Source organism: Lytechinus variegatus, chromosome 17 (genome assembly GCF_018143015.1).
Source record: "Lytechinus variegatus isolate NC3 chromosome 17, Lvar_3.0, whole genome shotgun sequence".
Classification (NCBI taxonomy): Eukaryota; Metazoa; Echinodermata; class Echinoidea; order Temnopleuroida; family Toxopneustidae; genus Lytechinus; species Lytechinus variegatus.
In genome coordinates, this window is record NC_054756.1 from 28,717,616 (window position 1) to 28,737,540 (window position 19,925).

The window sequence follows — 19,925 nt, forward strand, 5'->3', positions numbered from 1 at the left end:
TCAACTACCCCCCCCTGCCCATTTGCATACCCATCTCATTTACATAGATGCTTTACCGGAAAGGTCAACGCCCAGTGCAATGCGTTCAGAATTATTCGTTTGCTCAACGATGCACGACAGGTCTTTTAGGTTACGCGTCCAAATGACCCAATCCCATATAAAGCAGCCAACTGGATTCGATAACATAACTTTTTAATTTGGCAAGTAAGATAAGAGTAAAAATTGTATTTATTGTAGTTTGGACAAACATGCCATGAATTCTGATGACAAATTAGAAGCAATAACACACACACAACTCTCGGAGTCGATTCCCAATAAAGTACCAAATAAGTATATCTGTCTGAAACTCTTATTCACTAGCTACAGTCTAAAGACAATTATAAATGTTTGATGTTAACGAATTAGATCTAAGAGGGTATTAGTTCATTTTAATTCAATTATATTAAATTCGAATTCATTAGTCAATTTTATACATAGAATGGTTTCCTTCACAGACCGCACGCAGGCTTTTACTAATACAATGATAAGAAAATTCCATGCATTAAAAGGTCAATAAGGCCATATACATAAATAAAGGAGAATAAGCTAATGGTACGACAATTCTTTTTTTTTTTTGGCGGGTGGCAAATTAAAAGTTGTAGTTTAATTAAAGTATACACTCTAAAAAAAACACCGAGTAAAATTTTACCCAATATTGGGTAGAAAGGAAACGGGCATGTGTGTTGGGTATTTTGTTTAACCCTATGTAAGGCAAAATGCACGTTTTCACTCAACATTGAGTAAAATTCACACATTTTTCAATATATTTTTACCCAACCAACATGTATGTTCCCATTTCACCCATTATTCGATAGACAGGGAACGTGCAATGTTGTTGGGTATTTTGTTTAGTCCTTTTCGGCTAAATACAGGTTTTAAGGGTACATTTCAACGCGACATTGCGTTAAATTTACAAAATATTTGATATATTTTTTTAAACCAAACTATCAAGCATGTTCCCATTCTACCCAATATTGGTTGAACCTTTTTTTTTGCAGAGTGTATGGGCAGCCAAATGAGAACAAATCTTCATACATAGTTGATCACTGTCGCATATCTGACAGTCAAACCAATTCAGACCACAATAATACAACAATTTTACCCACTATTAAATATCCCAGTAAACTAACGAAAACAAACATTTAGTGTAAAAAAATGCTTGGCACTGAGAGCCTCCTAAAGTTATATCCCATATTTACGTCATGGCTTAACCATAGCTCTATGGTTTAGCACAGCAAAAACTGTTGTGTTTAACCGGTGTACATAGACGACCACACAAGTTATTTTACACTAGTGTTAAATTGACAGTGTTAGTTGAACACCTGTAGTTGTTATTACAACACGTTTGGTTGTTACATTAACACTCTTTAGAGTTTTGTTCAATATCTAGGGTGTCATTATAACACCCCAGGATGAGGTCCTCAATTAATGCCAACTGGTGTCAGATTTAACACCACATTTTACACATTATAGTTAAACTTGAGTTCGGAACACAGGTCAATGAAAGTAAACATACTTTTTGCAATGAAAAAGTACTGAAAATTATGGAAAGCAATCCTGCCATGTCACCATTTAATTCACCTGGGTTGAGGGTGGTATAATTGCCTTTATTCAATGGTGGGATTCGAACGGCAGTGTATATGATTCACAATCCGGATGAATGTCCACTAGACCACACCTCAAGGGTAGAACCCCCACCCCCTAACCCTTTGAAGAACATGAAACATTAAGGCGGCATACGTAGCCTGCAGGGGATGTTTAGCTTTATCATCAATTTTACTTTTATTGACACAGCGCTCCGAGACCATTTACCCCCGGCAATGTTCCTCATCTATGCAAATGAAGAGGATGGCTTGGGCAAGGATCCATAATGTGCCTCTATTATGAGACTGCTTTTCCCATTACAATACCCGAGGCAAGCAAGGCTTTTTTGATTGGAAAGAGGATTTAGAGTAATCATTGCCCAGGTACGAAGCGATATCAGTTCGTTTAAAGCCCTCAATGAAAACCAATATGTTTTGCACATTACAATCATCTCGCGCACCTGTATGAAAAAGAGTACATGTGGGAAAGTGATGAAATCGAAGATAAGTATAAACGCAAATCTTGATTTAAGGGTTACTGCAACATTAATGCACTAGCCATATGCAGGATGGCAATCTGAATAAAGCAGGAACAATTGAATTCACAAAAGTTGAGCTCATTTAAAAACATATAAGAAAAGAATGTACAAAATAACATCAATACACAAAAACACCCCCCCCCCCAAAAAAAACAGCTCTTAATATGTTTTCAGAATGGCCTTGAGATGTGCAAAAAGAGAAGAGTCAGAAAAGTATACACATATTACGAAGCTGGTTCCTCAATAAAATGTTTGATTTATCCTCACGTAATTGATATATCATTATAATCACATAATTATATTTAATAATGCAAATGTACGTTCCGAGACCACAATATCACATTTCAAAGAGAAAAAAAACTGGAACTAAGGAGGCAATTGCGGCAAAAAAGTAAATGGCAAAAAATAACTCTAATATACAAACATGATATATGTAGAACAGAATAGCACGATTAGGAAAGGGGGGACTTAATACAAAAGAAAGTTGTCACTTTTTTTTGGGGGGGGGACATCTACATTAGACGTTACCAATCTTAACCTAAAACCCTAAAACCAATTTAAGTGTTGAAGATATCTTTCTGAAGTAAGCGGATAGAAAAACCACCCCTTGCTATTATTTATAGCATGTTATATGTGCGATGTTCACATGTGCTACATCATCCCGACGTATGTTTATTGAAATACCTTACAAATTTGTTTAAAAGGTCACCGCCTAATGTTTCAGATGGCAAGCTGACACCCCCTTGGCGTGTCAAGATGAGTTGATATATGATGTCACCGTAGTGTAATGGATAGGTTAGGGGAATAGATAGTGACAGGCAATTGATTTCTCTCAACTCCTCTCGCCGCCTTGTCTTCATGCTGTAGTTATAGTTCTCTTGTTCGTTACACTTACACATCCATACTGATAAACATATATATTGTTTAAGTAAGAGCATGTGGAATGAAGAATTCATATTAGAATGGACGACACCAATTTTATTTTCTATTCAGAAATTCAAAATATCAAAGCAACAAGAAATACACTTGAAATATTGAGTGAAATAATCACATCAGTTAATTCAGAATACCCGAATGTACATGTATAATATTCTTGAAATGAGATCAATAATGATAAAAAAATAAAAGGAAAAGACAGAAGAAGAATAATAAAAAGAGAAGGAGGAGGAGAAGAAGAAGGAGAAGAAGATGGAGAAGAAAAAAACCCCACAAAAACAAAAACACCCCCAAAGACGATAGCTTCTACATGTCATTTGATCCCCAGCAAGGATATATTTTAACCATATATCATGCATTAGTTTCCATGACAATGGCACACCTGCAATGAGAAGCGATATTAGCAATAAACTGAGAGCAAAGGGGAAAAATGGTAAAGCAATTGCATGAACATGTGAAATCCTGCTATCGCGTTTCGAGTTTTGCAGAGCAAAAGTAACACCAAAATTTTGTGTTCATCTGCACCAAATTAAATTCATAGTACCAAGCTATCGTGAAGATGCAATATCAAATGATTATGAATTTGTCTGTTCTACGAGCGACAAAAACGCACGATGAGGATTATTTCATGACGATATGAAATTACTTCCATCGTAGAAATTCATAGAGGAACAATAAGCCTTTCATACTTTGCAATATCACTCGGCCACTTAAACAGAAATTGGCGGCCATTGTCTATTTTTAGCCAAGCAGAAAAAAGAAAACCCGACATAAGTTGGTTTGATCAATACTCTCACATTTTAATATGTGCGCATGCACCTTAAAGTTTCGATTTTTGGACGGGTACGTGAACACAGACATTTGAAATTCGATCCTACATCAGCTAATGTGACACGAAGATAATTGCAAATAGATGTGAACACAAAAATATAGTTTTTAGTCTTTATCAAACAGTTTTAAAGCATAAAATACTATCATTTGGTAGATGTTGGCAAAGCAACGTCAACCAGTGTATTAGGTTCAATCTTTGATCTAATCCGATATTAATCCCAACGTATAGAAATATCATCCGTAGATATGAACTCCCCCTATACAGTTCCAAGTTTGGCGCGCGACGCTGATAACTTAAAACGTGTCGAGTTCAATATGTTTATGATGCAGAATAACTTCATGATGCGCATCTGTTAAATGAAATGCATTTCTAAACAATTAATAAGGTAATTACTCAACACTGGTATGCGAAATTACTTCGCCAGAATCAAACCTAATGGGGATTACATGGAGGATATTGCGCAGCTGCACCTGTTTATGACAATGCATTTTGCAATGTGAGGTTAATGAATGGGGAAGAGAAATAGAAAGAGAGAGAGAAAGAGATGAATAGATAGATAGAGAGAGAGACAGAGATAAGGAGGGAAAGTGAAAAAGAAAAAGAGACAGAGACGAGGATGGAGTTTGATACAGACAGAGAAAGGGAGATAAAGTTAGAGTAAGATAATAGTAAGAAGCAGTGGTACAAGCTGTAATACGAGGGAGTATACTGGTACAGGAGAAGCTGATGTAGATTTTGTTTAATTAGAAGAAATGAAAAAAAAAAACGACAAAGAAAAAGAAGATGATGGGAAGTTGGAATAGAATAAAAAATAAGAGAATAAAGCGAATAATCAAACATATATATATGGAGAGAGTATTGGAAAGAAAATAGATTATAGGGAAAGGGAAAGAGAATATAGAGAGAGTGTGTGTATGAAAGAGAGAGAGAAGGGGGGGGGGCACGGACGATAGCTACACACCAAGCAATTAAGCACTTGATGATTTTCTGATGGCTTCACCGAGGCATATAACATCTATACCAATTCAGATACCCAGCAGAGTTTATGATGATGATGACATCCACCCTATATCGCTATCTCCAACGATATGTCCTATGTAGAAACATGAGGGAGGGATGAAGACCCTGCACTTGGCGGAGGTGGACGGTTTGTTGTTGATTTTGGTGTGTTCTTCCAGAAATTTATATATTTACTACTATTTATTCTTCAGGATAATTAACTTAATAATTAATTTTATCTATTATTTTATTCATTGATTGATTTCTTGATTTCATTTTACTTAGTCCCAGTGACAACGGACTGATTACCAATTCACAATTCAGGACGTTCTCAAACAGCAATCAAATTGTACACAAAAAAGAAGAGACATGCGTTTCACAATTCTGTGTGCGCGCCCTTCTAGGCCACATTGATTGGCTGGCTCCTCCAAAAATGGGCCTTTGAATGTCTTCAAAAGATATGTGGCGCTATACAAATGCTGTGCATTATCATCATCAACAAATCACCCAATAATGTCCAAGAAACATAATCATAATCTACGAAAAGAACAGCCAACGTCCAATTATTATCCAAGTAACATACACTCACAGGGAACCAACTGTACCACCCCCCCAAAAAAAAAAAACAACCCCGCCAACAATAATAAAATCCAATTATATAAAAAACACTATTATTTCGGGAAGCTAATCATCAGTATAAATAAGATCCATGTTATAAAAACGCATCCAAACATATCCATGTAACGGGTCATTTAGGGGAACGAAATGCAGTAAAAAATATTCATATGTACAAACATTGGATTGAAAATAAATACGCTATTCATCAAAGCAGAAGTATCAGTGAATGAGATGTAGATGATAAACGAAGCGTCACCAAACCTGCCACTCAGTCGGAACCCTTTTCTATTAGCATGATTACAATCAATCTAAATCATACAACGTCGAGAGGTGCGTTACCGAAAGTAAAATGTTACACAGTCTCTACATTTCAAGGATTTGAAATGAATCCATATCAGTTGTGAATAGTGTTCAGTCGATAAATGAATTAATTTTGAATCATACAATGTATCTTTTTCCTTTTAGCTTTAAAGCCATCTGGTTTAAATATAAATCTAGTGAAGGAGTCAGTTCTCCCAACCGACATTGATTTTTTTTATTAATCCTTGAAATTAGAATAAGAACTACTGATCAAAATGTATGCTATTTTTTTCTGTTTTATGCGAGTGCCAGAGTGCCCGCTTTGAAAACGCATACTGAAGAGGACTTCATTACTGTGAAAGTCAATATGATTCAGTTTTATTAGGACTTACATAGAATGGCATGCTATTAAAGCATCGACCTCTTGAATGAAGACTAATTTCGAGAGGAATGATATTAACCATAATCAATGAAGCATTAGAACTAATCAGAAAGAAATGATGGCAGCACCATGGGGATGACTATCTGATGGTACGGATGATAATGAGTTATCACTTAGCTTTATTGCTAACTGAAACAAGTTATATTGAAATATAGCAGTCGTCTTTTCCACGACATTGTTTAGCGACTTTCTTAATGCTGGAACACTTTGTAAAAACTATGACAATCATCCATATTTCATTTAAATTTATTGATTCCATCAATAATTCAGCATCTCTAAGTTGCTTTTATACGACAATGTCCATCTTTTCGCACATTCAGTTTTGACGTAGCATGAGGTTAGTTGGGATTAAATTGTTTTCGAATCAAAATTACTCTGAACTCAGAATACCAAAGACCAAGGAATGTGGAATAAGAGTGACTTTGAGTAATTAAGTAGTACATTTTAGTTCGTCTTTTTTTGTTAAGATAAATAAATATGGTCAGCTCGATAATTCACTGAAATGACTCTTATAAACGATGGGTGTGATACCACGATGAAGCTGCATGGGCAGAATGCACGAGTGCTATTCATTATCCTACACCAACACCTACAGGCAAACAACTCCGAACACCCTGGGCAAACTTTGACCAAAAATATCAGAACATTTCCAGCAACTTTTCTTCATCTTTTCTTCATTAATGTTTTTATTTTTCGAAGTGCATTGTGAGCTTTTGGAAAGCTACATTTTCCTGTATCTTGTTATGTTATCATCATCATTATCGTCATTACTGTTTACTCAACCCATTTTAAAGAGCAAACTTGCTACATCAAGACTACCATTGCTCTCTGCACTAATCCACCCATGTGGTATATGCAAACTTGATTAGGCTGGCATGCAGCTGCTAAATCCATCGACTCGAAGATGTTGATTAACTTAGTATATCTTCATTGTATTACCATGAACCAGCGTCGTGCACTGAGGTATACTATTACACCCAGGCAATAACGAAGGTCTGGTTTTGTCCTATAAACAATTTTCCACGATTGAGTAGTAATACAAACATGTGTTTTTAGTCCACCGAGGTTAATAAGGCGTAAAACATGAATGGTTTTCGAGACCAATATCATGATTATGTCGATGGGAAAGCGCATGCGCTGTGGTATTGTGAACGATAAAAGACGCAGAAGGTAACTGAATGCAACATCAAGAATAAAAAAAAGTCGTGAACGCAACCTAGCCTTCATTTTAAAATATTAGAAGGGTCCGCTGGGAGAACAGTTTTCAGAACTGAAGTGGCTTCCCTGGGTCAATATACCTATATTGCTATTATTATCATCATTAAAACATACTGCTCTAAAAGATCATATTGTTGCAACTGCTGCATAGAAACTATAAGGAAGTGATAAGTAGGTGCATGCCCACCTGCCATCCCACCCTAGCAACTACTACTCGGTGTCTCTCGCGTTGAACAGGTATTCCAATTTGAGCATAATGTTACACACTGGTCAGTATTCTTTGCATACCATGTATATTCTGAACGTATATGCCTTAAATTACGGACACGGTGGCGCCTTGTTTGTGCATGGTCACGTGACATGATAGTCTGCACCAACGGGTGCGGGTCTGTTATTAATATGGAAGCCGTCTCGCTAATAGCTTTATAATTGACACATGGATGCACATTAAGTTTGTCCCTCAAAAGGGACAACACTGGTCTCAGTGTAAGGACTACCTGAAACATAACCCAGGACAGTATATATGACATGGAATAAGATGTAAAGAGAGAGAGACAGAGAGAGAGAATTGGGAGGGGGGGGGTAGTTAGAGAGAAGGATAAGGGATAACATGGATATAAACACAATGGGTGATTATTCTGATAATAATTGGTGACGAGAGATTCGTTTTGTGCCTTCGAGACAGAGATAAATGGTGTAAGGATGGCTGTACGTACATGTATGTGCGTGTGGGTGTATGTGTGTATGTAGGAGAGAGAGATAGATGGTGGGAGAGAGAGAGAGATAGATGGTAAGATAGAGCGTAGCATTATCGTGCTTTGGTGGATACGATTTCTTTTCTCAAAAGTTTTGTTTAAATTTGCATGACTTGTTTGTGTTTCTGTGTAACCTTTATTCAAACAACCCAGTGAGGTCCCAACAGAGGAAAGAGCATACAATTCTTTGCTCTCTTTATCATGACTTTATTATTTTGTTACATAGCCATTTATCAAAAAATAACTTTCCCTCACAATTGTAACAACTTTTTTGTAATTCGGCTCTGTGCTGCAATGGATTTTTTCATTTATATAAACAATTTTGAATGATTGAATTTTATCTTCCATGTAATCCTGGATTTTGATTGGTTGTTGAGCATCATTACCGTGGTTGCAACTGTCGGAACTAAAAATGCTAACTTTAATGCAACAAGTCGTAGGATGTGGATTTAGCACGCCGAGAGCACAACTATTTTGTGATAAATGCGTGAAAATACCGATGTGGATACTGCACAAAAATGGAATTAACAATTGAAACATTGTACCTATTAATAAATTCAGTATCATTAATACACCATATTATCAAAGTAATAAGTATACTCTAGAGAGAAAAAAAAAACTCTAGCCCCATCCCCCCTCCAAAAAAAAAATCAACGACAAAAAAGTAAGAAACACACACACACAGAACAATTGAAACAAAGAAAAATATAGGGAGAGAAGTAGATCTGTGACATTTCCGATCTTTATTGTGGTCATAAAAGAGGAGCCAATCCTTAGCCGCATCGGAACTCAGCCGTATCGTCCTCTGTCTAACCTTGCTACCATGGCAACCCTTCTTTCCATCAGAGACTATCAATAATGCATCGGTAAAATGAAAAAACCCCAAACGTTCCCCAACCGATTCTAATCACGTGATGTTGAAGTATATGATAGTTGACTTCTCTATTTGTTCAGGAGCCAAACGATCGGCATATCGTCTGATATTAAAGTTGAAGTATTAAAGCCCTCAAGAGAGAACGTGCTCGTATAAATATGAATATTGAGGTTCCACACTGAATGACAAAATATGTCTGTGTTTTCTTATCAATAAGAAGTAGCGGATCTTGTCAAATATAGATATCCAGGCACTTCTAGTCACTGGTGTAACAGTACTGGGTTTGAAACAGACAGTGACCCCTTCAGATTTTTAGATTTATTTATTTCCGTTCAACAAAATTTCAAAAATGTAATCAAAGTAACAATACATATTCAATCGATAGGAAAGGAATGTAGAAATGAACAGATGGACTTTACAATATCCACAACCGAGAAAAACAAAAGATAAAAAAAATGAAGGAGGTAAAAAGGTAGAATATCAGGAATTATACTATGTTTATAAAGATGGGATGTGCCAGACCTACATATTTTCATCTTATTTGCTTGCTCACCTTGCTCCCTCGCTTCTACACTATGCTTATTTGAGATTTTCACCAGTATGGCATATGCTGTGGCAAAAATGTTTGAGCCGTTGCGCCACTGCATCTAACAGTCGAATAACTAAATCCTAGCTTTAGTCTGTATTCCTGAAGGAGAAGTCAGTAATCATGATTCTTATGATTATGATTATTATTGCTTATTCGGCAAATACACTGTAACACAAAAATACATTTCAATATAAATAATACAAAAAAAGAAATATCAACCATTGGAACGCCAGGGACAGAAAAGTTAACTGAATTAATGTTGCATAAAGCCTCCTGTCCCAACTCCATAGTTTATTTACAATATTTATTAAAAACTGAACAATAATAAAGTACTCGTAATGTAAAATTATGATTACGGTGATGATGTCCGTGATTGTGACGATTGCCAATGTTTTGTTTGATATGCTTATTCTATCCTTATTGAAATCTTTAATTCGAACATGTTGTCACAATAACTGATTGTTTCTACTGCGTTATTTGTATCTCCATTCATCATTTCGTTTTGATTTTTTTTCTCTCTATTTTGCCTGTATCATCAGTAAATCGATGTACGCATCATGTACTTGTATGTGTAATTTTATTTGTTTAAGGCGTATTCGTGGCAAGGGCAACCTGTTTTCCAGATCACGAATGTTACGGTTTCTTAATAGAGTGCGTATCCTAAGCCTACCTACACGTAGTGCATGGCTTATGTTTATTTTGATTTGTTAGATATCAAATAGAAAGGTGATGTATGAGATAAAAAAGGGTTTGATTTAAAAGTAACATCTGCATGATATTTCGCATTTGTTAATGCATTGATATTCGTCACTAATAGCGTTCTTTTAAAATTGTTATGACATATTCTTGATACATGTAAAAGCAACCTCCCTCTGGTACTTGACTATACTTGACGCATTCATTTCTCGTGTTATGCATTAATATACATGTACATTTTTTTAATCATCATATTTCGGTATATGAAAGCATGAATAAAACAAATAAATTAGTTTCACAGTTATATAGCCCAAGGTTCAACCAGCTTGAATGCCCAATTATCCCCGTTGGGTATGTTCTAATCGGTGTAAAGTGACGTGGTCTATTATAACAGTACGCTTTTGGTCAATATACCACTGATATGTACTGGATTATAAGTAGATATTTATACGGCAATATGTAATGTCTCACTAACAACTGTATTATAGGCTGTCTGGCTGTGGTATACGCACTTAAATGTTTGCCAGCATACTGTCCATTATGTTGGTAATCTAATGTATGTGTACTATGTATGTTGGTATATATATATATATATATATATATATATATATATATATATTCATTCTGTCAATTATTATCCTATTGAGCAAATTTATTACCCAATTATTAGTTTTTTATTTTCCCAATTTGTACAGATTTTAACCAATAATTGTGTAGACAGCATGTTGCCCAGTGATGGCTATATATTGGGCCCTTTTCGCCCAACCTTTTTAAGACTGTATGATTTCCTTAATATTTTATGCAACATGAAACAAACTAATTGCTTAAAAGCCTTAAAAGATAAAGAAGAAACAAACAAGCATGTATTTTGTATTGGGCCATCGTTTAAATAATCTTCAGGAAGCCTATGGAAATTATATAATCGGTACGTAAATTGGTTACTCTATGAAAATCAAGTTTATGCAGATATATCATCAACAATCCAACATGACGAAGTAGCATTGAGTTATTAAAAGATAGTGTGGGTTGATATGAGCGAGAATGGAACTGATGATCGAATGTAAATCATTAATTCCCGACAGTTTTACAACAACTAACCCTTTTCCTTCGATGAAATGCTACTGTCACACCTAGAAAATAACTCCAAACCGACCAATTACTTGTCATTTGAAAGATTGCAATAAATTTGATCGCTCTGCTGTTTGTTACCCAGGTAAGGCTGTAACACGAACGATGGGTATGAAACAGAGGTTTGTGAGCGGTGCGCTGTGGCGTGCATCTGTAATCATCGCTACATGAACATGATGAGGGGAGCTACGAATCGATGCAAAGGTTCGAACCCTGGTCTCATCTTTTAGATGGCGACCTTGGAGGTCTATCTAAGACTGATTGATACTACATGTATGTAAATATCGTACACGCACGCACACAACGGGTAATCAAACCAATGCACATGAAATTACCTTTATCATGCGGATTTTTTTACAATTAAATCTTTTAAATTCATCTAAGAGGGTACGTATGGTGCAATAGCTTATGTAGACGAGATTGAATAATTTAAAATGTCATATGTCCCGATACTTTGTGGACGTATAAAATGCGCCGCAATCACACATACACACCCAGATCCACTCACACACAAGTTTACCACTACTAGGAGTAGAGGACCGCAGAAGTACATCCTTTCATCCCGATTGGGGAAGTGGATGGGTCATTTAGAGATGTTTGAATAATATGGCAGTATAGCGTAAGTAGGTTTATTTGTGATGGGTGGGCTGTTACGACTTACAGTTACCCACGGGTCTCAGTCGCATTATGTGAGAAAGTATTCCCGTGTGGATGCCGCTTTTTAGGGCAGAGACGCTACCCCGGTATTGGATGTCAGCTTCAGCGCGCATAATCGTCGCCATCGATCGGCTGCCGTTCGTATCTTCAGGTCAAAAAGAACACACACTCTCGTCTCATGCATAAAGCACATCTAAATGGCGTATGCGGTATTTTACTTTCATGTCAGTGTTAGGTAGGGGCAATCGTGCGTGTGTGTGTTTGTGTTTATATTTACTGAATGGAGAGAGAGAGAGCGAGGGGGGGGGGGGTGTTGGTAGAGGTAAAAAAGGTAAAATAACATGCGTGTGTGTGTGTGTGTGTGAGAGAGAGACATTTAGATGCAAATTAAGAAACAATAACAGGAAAATAGACAGGGGGAGATAATAGGGGGTCTTATTTATAAGAAAAGTCAACCGTTAACATGATTTAAAATGAATATTAATTTTCTTTTTCTGAGAAAGAATAAATGATAAGACGACCATCTATCAATGATTGACTTCAGATGGGTGTTCTGCATATCCCATCCGATACATGGTGGCAACCTGTTGCATAGCGCCTGATGCTGTCAATGCATTTATTTTGATCACCTTCGACATATCACCTATGTGTACAAGTGGCTCTTCAGCTCGTGTGAATAGTTTTCAAGATTTTTAATGGATGAATGGACTATTTCATATTATAGACAGATACCATATTTTAGCATTTGTATAGGCAATGTAACAACAATCGATCAAAAATTACTATTTGACTATTTGGAGTTGTTTCTAATGTCCATATTACCCTGTTTAATTAGTGACTGGGAAATTTGCTCTTACTAATGTGTTTGTGAGTGATATAACCACAAGACACTTAATGAATATTATCTACGAATCGCCTTGATGATTCCGACGATAGCGCTTTTAAAATTCATAGACGTATATTTGGTACATCTTTACAGTTACGAGCACGAAGAAAGCTCTGAATATTTTGTTGCCTTTAGATTTTTGACTAAAATACATTATATTAATAAAGATTCTGAAAAAGATTTTGTCATGACTTTGAACGTGTTAAATAGAAGATGCAGAGACTTAGGGATGTAGTATGATTAGAACAAAAATCAAGAAAATTGAATGTGGAGAACATTAACATAAGATAAGTTGTTAGATCAAATCCCCCCCCCAAAAAAAAATGTTTTAATCAGACCGTGACATGCTCAATATTGGCATAAAACCTGTCAATTATAATGTAGATCAGCTTATGATGAGTAAAGAATATATTATTTTTAAGGGGGCCAGGCATGGCGTATGGGCAAAATAGTATAAAAGCTGCAACGGATCGAAGGAAGCGACCACATTCAATTTTTTTTAAATTTAAGACTGTAATGATTTCAAATGCATATTATTCATGAAATTATATGCAATTTCAACTTTTCTCTTTCTCATCTTTCTTATACTACACCTTTCCGTGGTTTATGAAACCTTTTTGAGAATCATGTCCCTCCACCGCGATAGCTCAGTCGTTATGGCAGGGGTTCGATTCCCACTTGGTTTGCTAGAGCCCTTTGGTTAGGCATCCATCCTCATTACCAGGACAGGACAGGATCTTAAGCCGTCTCTCTTGTTGTTTGTTTATAAACGTTCATGCTCTCACCACCACCTACCAACTCGCATACATTCGTAATTCCGAAGGTTCGGTTATTCCGAAGGTTCGTATTTCCGAAGGTTCGTAATTCCGAAGGTTCGTAATTCCGAAGGTTCGTCAATCCGAAAACGAAATAAGGTTCGTAATTCCGAAGGTTCGTTAATACGAAAACGAAAAAAGGTTCGTAATTCCGAAGGTTCGTTAATCCGAAAACGAAATAAGGTTCGTAATTCCGAAGGTTCGTTAATCCGAAAAAGAAATAAGGTTCGTAATTCCGAAGGTTCGTTAATCCGAAAACTAAATAAGGTTCGTAATTCCGAAGGTTCCTTAATCCGAAAACGAAATAAGGTTCGTAATTCCGAAGGTTCGTTAATCCGAAAACGAAATAAGGTTCGTTAATCCGAAAATTAAATAAGGTTCGTATTTCCGAAAATAAAAATAATTCATTTTGGTAACAAAAACGATGTTGTCATTACAATACACGATATTATGCAATGATAGTAATAACGATCGATGATACATGCGTGTGTTGTGGCCAAAAGCATGTATTTCATTAAGAATATAGGCGCCCTGATCAAGCATAGGCTGATTTCGATTTTATCTGAGCAATTGCTGCCTAAGCAAATGGTTTAAAGATGCAGGGGATCAAGTGTGTTGGTCGCGTGCGAGTAACCTCTAGAAAATATATTCCAACCTGAAAACTGGACATTTCATACTTTTTTTTATTTGTAACCAGGAATAGAATGACTTCTCCAATAAACAATACTTGATGCGAGCGAGAAACGTGAGCCAAATTTTTCCGATTTCTTGTCTTTCCGTCTTCATGACTAACTGCAAAAAGTTCTTAAAATGTCCCCTTTAGATCAGGTCAGAGCTTATATATTTAAAATTTCTGTTCGCGCTTCTTGCTCGCAGTTATCTAAATTTAGTTACATTAGGCATCTCGTTTCAAAGATCACAAACTTATTGCCCATCATATTAAAAAAAATATATAGCTCGCGCTCGCATTATTTAAAAAGGGTTTATCATGTTATTACATATTTACTTTATTTTATAAGTATAAAGCTAATTATTGACTGTTAGGACTACCCTTTCAAAGAAACAAACAAAAATCAACTTTAAGCTGCCGATCGAGGAAAATATGACTGAAAAAAAATTGCCCCCCCCCATTTGACGAAAGTTGGATCGGCCGGGAGGGAGGCAGGGGGCACTTGCACCCTAAAAATGAAATAAAATACAGGGAAATTAATATTTTCCAAAATGGGAAAGTTCCTTTTTCAAAAATAAATATGCCGTTTTTCATGTTTTTTCGAATTGAAATACTCTTTTTAAAGTATACAAGTTAAGTTAAGTTTTCAGGCTGGAATATTGCAAATTTTCAGCTTGCGCTTCGCACTCTCATTCGCTTGGTGAAATATGCATCCTAAAGAGGTCATTAAATACTTTCTTCAACAGGTTCCTTTTCTGGTCAGTATGTTTAAGCTCGCGTTTTGCGCTCGTGTTAATTTTTTAGTTAGATGCACATTTTTTAATGACAGCAGCAGAAATCTGATAGGATTTTTAAAAACTTATTTTCATTTTTTATTGAAATACCCTAAAGTTTTAGCTTGTGATTCACGCTCGCGACACCTCGCAATAATGCCATTTTAAGAATAATTGACCCCCAAAAACGTTTTACAACTTCACCTTTGAATTTGTTTTACCAAGCCGCTCGCTCATTATACTCTCTCCCGAAAAAATAAATCGTAAATATACATTTTGCCATAATAAGAAGTCACTTCAAAAAAGTTTTTCTCTACTTAATCACTATCAAACACACAATGACTTCAAGCAGATGATAATCTTAAGGTGAAAATATCACCAAAGTGCCCATTTTGACGTATGAGTTTCATTTTTGGCTTTACCCCCCAACGAAAATTCGTTCGGCCGCCCTTGCCTTCCCATCCTCATAATAATTGAACGGCAACAGTGTCCCCCGCCCCCCTCCCCTTGCCTCTGCTTTCCCGGTTTTAATTTTTCGGATTAACGAACCTTATTTCGTTTTCGGATTAACGAACCTTCGGAAAAACGAACCTTATTTCGTTTTCGGATCAACGAACCTTATTTCGTTTTCGGATTAACGAACCTTCGGAACAACGAACCTTATTTCGTTTTCGGATCAACGAACCTTCGGAAGAACGAACCTTATTTCGTTTTCGGATTAACGAACCTTCGGAACAACGAACCTTATTTCGTTTTCGGATTAACGAACCTTCGGAACAACGAACCTTATTCCGTTTTCGGATTATCGAACCTTCGGAATAACGAACCGTCGGAATTACGCCACAAATGTTCGGATTAACGAACCCTTTTTCGTTTTCGGATTAACGAACATCGAGGTATAGGCAATTTACGTGTTTCGGAATTACGAACCTTCGGAATAAAGAACCTTCGGAATTACGAAGCTTCGGAATTACGAAGTGTAACCTACCAACTACCCCCCATTCTGTATGCCAGTGATGTAGATCTACAAATAAAATTTAGTACTGGTTGTATTTGTTCACACTAGTCGAGCAAAGACTGCGTCTCTTGTGGTGCTGTCACACTTCAGATACTCCAGACCGATCAAAACTACTGTATTACGTTATTTCCAATGAAATGTTATCGGTCGATTTGGCGTCGGTTTCGTAAATGGGACTGTAGCATTATTGGGGAGGTGGAAGGACTGATTCTACCTGCTGGGTCTAATCAAGTCCTCACCTTGTCTACATTCCTGGAGAGGCAGGCAACACTTTCCGGGAGCGAGAAGACACATCGCAATTCTATTCACCTAATGGCCATGGTTGCACTTACAGAAATACTATATTAGAATTAAATATGAAGATACGAGCCAGCTTCAGAAGTTGTGTAATACCATTGAAAATACGGGTACTATGCTTTTTACGATTCCATGGTAATTCTTAACCCAAAGGACTGAATTTGATATAGTATAGCATTACTTTTTTTTTAACTTGAGGCATTTAAAGGTCAAGGCCACCTCAGAAAAGATGTTGATTTGAATTGATATTGCTATTGTACACACTTTTAGAATCTGTTTTTGTCATTTTCTTTAAATAGAAATTGCGAATTCATATAAAGGAAACAAGCAGCAAACCGACCGGTGCTGCTCCTTTTAAAACAGTGCAAATGTTTTGACCAATCTGTCCAGAACATGATATTACTGCGATATTACAGAGCTTGAAATAATGATAGTTTCCCCTTGATCAGATCGTGTATATCAATGTAAAATCCATGCTGTACGTTTATTTTTGGTCCAAAAGAGATTGAAAACTGTATTATGCTCATTTCTCCCTGTCTCATTGATTCATTAGATTATGTTTTCACTACCTGATACAAGAGATAATGTAAACCGATAAAATCATTGAAATAAGGAAACAGTGATATAAGATGAAAAGGCCAACTCTTTCTCCCCCTCTCTGTATCTATACCACCCATTCCCGACATACATCACCCAAAACACCCAATCCATCGCTAGCCACCCATCCTCCCCTTTCCCTGTCACATCTGCTATCAGCACATATCTCTGTCACACTCCTTCACATTATACCCCCTCTTTTCCAACAATATCATATCGCTGCCTCCATATCTCTCAATTAGCCTTGCCCTCCATTTGCTATGCCTTACTTACGCAGAGCTGGTGGCATATATTGAAATAACCTTCGTAATGTAATTGAATAGTGCATTTACCCATGTGATATCATAAGTATTATGCATGAGTTGTTAGGCGTTGGGCGTAGGCCCTTCCCTAGTGCCACGTATATCATGATAGCGCATTTAGTTGCATTAGGATTAAAATGATTATTACCTTTCGATGATATTTCTTTTTTTTTGGGGGGGGGGACTGTGGATGATTTAATGAAGGGTTTTTGTCATTAAAATTCTATGAATAATAACATTGTATTTGACTCATTTTTTTTTACAGTTCTTCACTAGCAAGTCTCTTGATTTTCCCGGTTTTGGTGACCTGTTATTGGCCTGTAACATGTTTAAGGTAAAGTTCTATTAAGTACAACGTATGGGGAAGTTGCTCGTATATGAAGAGAAAATTCCAAAACTTTTTTGGGGGTGATTTTCTCAAACTTTAACCAATGATTTTTCATTTTGTCTGGTATTTTTTTTTTGCAAAAAAAAAACATTTGGTCAGGGTGATCCTCCCATTTAAGTCACTAAGCGTTCTACGGCAATGCATCAAAATTACCCTGGCTATAGCAGCAGCTGGGACGAGCAATTCATTTCAAGGGAATACAATCCTGCCAGTACCCATATACCTCTCCTGGGTTGGGTGCAACACAATTTGGGTCGATATCTATCTTAAGGAAATTAGGCCGTAGCTGAGAATCGAACCCACGATCCGCTGGGTCAAAGTCTGAGAATCGTCCACTGGGTCACAAGGCTCTATACGTCACATTACTCTATATATAACCCCAAACATATCGATGGCAACATTATAAATACTTTAGAGTTCTGAATCGATGAGAGATAAACAGCATACAGGGGAGCATTTCATGAAAAACAATATTATTCTTTTTTTACTGAGTATTGGTTATAAGCTACTGAAACCCGAGTATCTGATTGGCTGGAGCAACTTCGTGAAAATCACTGGCATGATATTTCATGAAACACTCCCCTGAACTGGATAATAAACCGTAACCCTGAATCATCGACGGTTTCTTTTCTTTTCATTTCAGTGTTTAGCTATAAGGGAAAAGGTATAGATGATTGAGGTTTATGGCTAAAGATGTCTTCTAACTTTTGAAGGCAGTGATCCGTGTTGATCTAAAGGGACCCCTTTTTCTATTGATCGATTCTCCAGGATGCGAGTTTGTAAACATCACCCCTCGGGAGAGGGCACATGGATGGAAAACCTTGCACACACCACGGAATGTTTACCCAGATGACTACCCTATACCATCCATGCAACACGTAAACCCATTCATGCATTATCATCTTACCTTCGGTGCATGTTACCAAGCAAAGATGACTTGCTGACATCACCCAAGCCACCAGGAGGATGCAGATCCCACCGTGCGCCATAATCCTAATATTGTTTCCAAAAAGTCCCGGATGTTCAACCACAGAAGTAACCTGGTTGTTTTGATTTCTGCCAATCTATTTCACCAGCGATGTATTCTGCACACTCTGTAATGAGCGCGCAATCCAAAAACAACCGCCTGGCTTGCGACGATATCCAGAGAATCCTACAACGACAGCTTTTGCAGCGATTGTTGCTGGTAGGAAATTCTTGAAGCTCGATTGTGGGTCGTGAATTCAGAAAACGAGAATTAGTTGCGAACCTAATAGATTGTTAGAATATCAAAGCAACATCCAGCTAATGGTGGGTGTGTGTGTAGAACTCGCATCCAGGCACTCAATTCTTGTTGATGTTAATCAGAAGCGGGAATGGGTTGGCTGCGATGAAGCTATCGCACAGTGCAAACACACACACTCACAAAACACTGCAACCTCACTCCCTTTTTCGTGGCGTCGAGCGATCGATTGCATTGCACGCTTTACCTCGTTGCAACCTATGACTGAAAGCGTCGTGTATGAACCGACCTTCCTTCAATTCTCTTCATTTTTTCCCGTGATGCGCCAATTTACTGTTTCTGGTTTTAAGTTAACCATATCTCTAACCATTATCCATATTAATATTCTATGCAATCCATTAAAACATATTGCATTGATGGCAGAGTATTTGTCGTCTTTGCGAGCCTCTGTGGCGTGTCAAATCTATAATACATTATTTCGAATAAATTCTAGCTTTGTTTGGCTCAGATAAAATCCATTTAATATAAAATGGATTCACATCCGTCGGGATGGTATGTTTGAATGTGCCGCTCCACATGACAAAATCCATAGTTATTGGCACACAGTATTCTAAAAAAAAATGGGAAAGACACTAACACATTCTTTTATTTTTTCTATCTTGATCCGAATCTTTATCGGAACATTAATAATTTCGAGTGTTATTCATTATATCTTAATTATCTTTCTACAACCTGCAAGTCTTCGTCAACAG

General features: G+C 36.9%; 1 protein-coding gene across 2 annotated transcripts in view; it reads right to left on the reverse strand.

Moving 5' to 3' along the window:
* Positions 1–19,392, reverse strand: part of LOC121431103 (scavenger receptor cysteine-rich domain superfamily protein-like) — a 44,415-nt gene extending 25,023 nt beyond the window's left edge. Inside the window, exon 1 of one of the 2 annotated variants that reach the window (XM_041628601.1) lies at positions 18,859–19,392. In XM_041628601.1, coding sequence (XP_041484535.1) covers positions 18,859–18,940 — 82 coding nt within the window. In that variant the 5' untranslated portion in view covers positions 18,941–19,392. The remainder of the gene's footprint in view (positions 1–18,858) is intronic. The other variant, XM_041628600.1, reaches the window with a different exon arrangement.
* Between the last annotated feature and the right edge of the window lie 533 nt (positions 19,393–19,925).